Source organism: Dipodomys spectabilis, unplaced genomic scaffold, assembly GCF_019054845.1.
Source record: "Dipodomys spectabilis isolate Male_0828 unplaced genomic scaffold, ASM1905484v1 ptg000048l, whole genome shotgun sequence".
Lineage (NCBI taxonomy): Eukaryota > Metazoa > Chordata > Mammalia > Rodentia > Heteromyidae > Dipodomys > Dipodomys spectabilis.
In genome coordinates, this window is record NW_024870725.1 from 3,624,636 (window position 1) to 3,627,557 (window position 2,922).

At 31.0% G+C, this 2,922-nt stretch overlaps 1 protein-coding gene across 1 annotated transcript; it reads left to right on the top strand.

Annotated features, from left to right (window-relative positions):
• The first annotated feature begins 347 nt into the window (after nt 1–347).
• Nucleotides 348–1,067, top strand: LOC122107198 (protein FAM133A-like). Its single transcript, XM_042678787.1, has one exon. It carries the CDS (start codon nt 348–350, stop codon nt 1,065–1,067), a length of 720 nt encoding a protein of 239 aa, XP_042534721.1.
• The last annotated feature ends 1,855 nt before the right edge of the window (nt 1,068–2,922 follow it).

The following is a 2,922-nucleotide window of genomic DNA, read 5'->3' on the forward strand; positions in this document are numbered from 1 at the left end:
ATAGTAAAGGAAATAGATTAATTATTAAGATGCCTGTTAGAATCTTACATGAAGCACATAAAAATATATTACACCTGTTTTATGTGTATAGCCAATGTGTTTAATAGCCAAAACCTTCCATTTTTCTCCCAAGTTGTAGATTTTGGAAATTTATACTGTATAAGCATTGAACAATAAAGCTTATGTTTTTATTTTGCCTTACAGTGAAAGTACTGTGTAATTTTTCTGCCTGCTTCTCTCACAGGATGGAGTCTTCTTGGTATTCCAGCAGATGAAGAATGTATGCAAAGTATCCATTTTTGTTTCCATCTTCAACTAGGAGTCTTCTCTGAATACTATCAGGCAACATGGGGAAGCGGGATAACCGGGTGGCCTACATGAACCCTATAGCGATGGCCAGATTGAGAGGCACAACTCAATCTTCAGGCCCAACAATTCAAGACTATTTGAACAGACCAAGGCCAACTTGGGAAGAAGTGAAGAAACAGTTAGAAAATAAAAGGAAAGGCTCCAAGGCTTTAGCTGAATTTGAAGAAAAAATGAATGAAACTTGGAGGAAAGAGCTTGAAAAAAGCAGAGAAAAAATATTAAAAGGAAATGATGACACATCTAAAAAAGAACGAAAGAAAAAGAAAAAGAAGAAATATTGTCGATCTTCACCTTCATCTTCTTCCAGCTCTGATACATCAAGCAGTTCCTCGGATTCTGAAGAAGAAAAGAAACATGGAAAAAAGAGGAAAAAAAAGAAGAGCCAATTGTACAAATCATCAGAAGCTTCTACATATGACTCAGACTCAGAAAGGAAGCAGTGTCTAAAGAAGAAAAAGAAGTCCAAGGATGAAACCGATGAGGAAAAGAATATGAGAAGCTTCAGGAAAAAAAGAAAGAAGGCTTACCTTGAGGATCATTGCTCATCATTGGAATCTTCAACAGAATCAGATTATGAAGAGATGAAAACAAAAAAGAAGAGAAGACGTGAAGAGGAAGAAAGGGCAATGGAAAAAGCAAAGAAGAAAAAGAGGAAGCATAAGAAACATAGCAAAAAGAAGAAAAAGAAGTCTGTTTAAAATTATGTCAGGATAACCTCAAGAGGAAAAAAAGTAAGGTTTCTATACATGAAAAACAGTCTAAAATGAACTTTAACTGTGAAAATTATGGCCTATTTACCAAAATACATGAGTTTTCCTGTGTTAGTACTTGCTTCTAGTTGCCAGTCAGATACCACTGTGCCAAAAAGGGCCATATTGTTTTTTGTCTGCATCTTGAATATATGTATTCTTTTATTTACCCATTTGTTTGTCTTTCCTTCCAATTGTTGTTCCTCTGGGAACATAAATTCTGTTTGTGATAAAAAAAGTTTTGAATCAAAGAAAAATGTTTTAGATAATAATTTGACAAAAAATGCAGCTAAAGTTCAATGTATTAAATGTATACACATATTTAAAATATAAGCAAAAATATCCTAACATAGTTGATATTTTTAAACAGGAACTCAACATTGATGTTCCAAAATCTTTATTTCTATAGCTTAATTTATTTTAGTTTTGCCTTCAATAAGTTTTTGTTTACATGGGGAAAGGGCTCGCAGCAGGAGAATGCAGAGAGAATTTGCTACTCTGGCTAGCTAAATGGTGTGCCTTTGATCCTTACACATCCTGTTTTTGCCATTGCAGCAACTATTTTTTTTTTAAAACAAAGTTTTAGGACAGTGTATGTTGCTTCAAATGAACAAAAAAGAGCAGTTTACAACATGAGTTCTCAATATCTATAACCATTCCTTGAACACTATTTATTATAAAAATGGATATCTAGTATTATAATATTATATGATATTATACAGTTTGAATTAACTTTGATACCCTTTAGAGGAGAATCATTTTAAATAGTTTTTAGTATTGATTCATTCATAAAGATTCAGAGTGGCATGCACATTTTTATAATGATGTTTTAATTATCCAGCTTATTTTTTATAACCAGTACTCCATTTAATATGATTTATGCTTGTGATATAAAATTCATGTTTGTTGTTTTTAAATATTGCTATATTAATTTCATTATTGTGTTTAATTGCACACTTGACAAAATACTTAGCATGTAAAGGGGAGGTTTTAAAAGTTTTTAATGCTGGTTTACTATGAGGAAGTTGAGTGCCAGGTCTCTAGTACATTGTGTATCTTGTTATATAAACTACTGCCAAAATTATAGACAGTATTTTGTCTCAAACATTATAAGACTCACAATAAATAAGAGTTAAGTTATAATGCCATCACTCATCATCTTTTGTCCATATTTTACTAAGATTTGGTGCCTTGTGGTTATTGCTGATTGATGTTCACCATTAATGTTAAAAATAAGTTAAACTTATTTTGACTCTACATTTTATATATTTGAGTAACAATTATAAATCATATATTTATGTCTTTAACAGCTATTACAAAGAATATGCTAACTGTAATATCATAGTATAAGGTATTTTGACATGATTTGAAGCTCAATGGATGTTTCTACAACAGCTGTAGTTTCCTAGAATTGCCAGTAAAATTATAAATAAAGAAAACATCTAGTAGAGAAATAACCTATTGTCTCCTCAAATTTTTGCAGTGGGAATACCAAAATTGTTCACTAAGGTTCTTGGAAGGAGTATTCTAGTAATGCCATGTTAGATTACCTTGGAGCTTCATAAATTAAATGTTTCTTTAAAAATCTCTCTCTATTTCTTTTCTCTCTGTCTCTCTATCTGTCTCTCTCTGTCTCTGTCTCTGATTCTCTCTCTCTCTCTCTCTCTCTCTCTCTATATATATATATATATAATATATATATATATATATATATTCTGGTAAAACTATTAAATTTAAATGACATTTTGTATCCATATAGAGTTTTGCAAAAGTTTTTAAAAGTTCTATTATTTGTAGAATATAG

Bases quoted from the DNA above. Each gene is read 5' to 3' on its own strand.
- LOC122107198 (XM_042678787.1), top strand. From the start codon at position 348: ATGGGGAAGCGGGATAACCGGGTGGCCTACATGAACCCTATAGCGATG.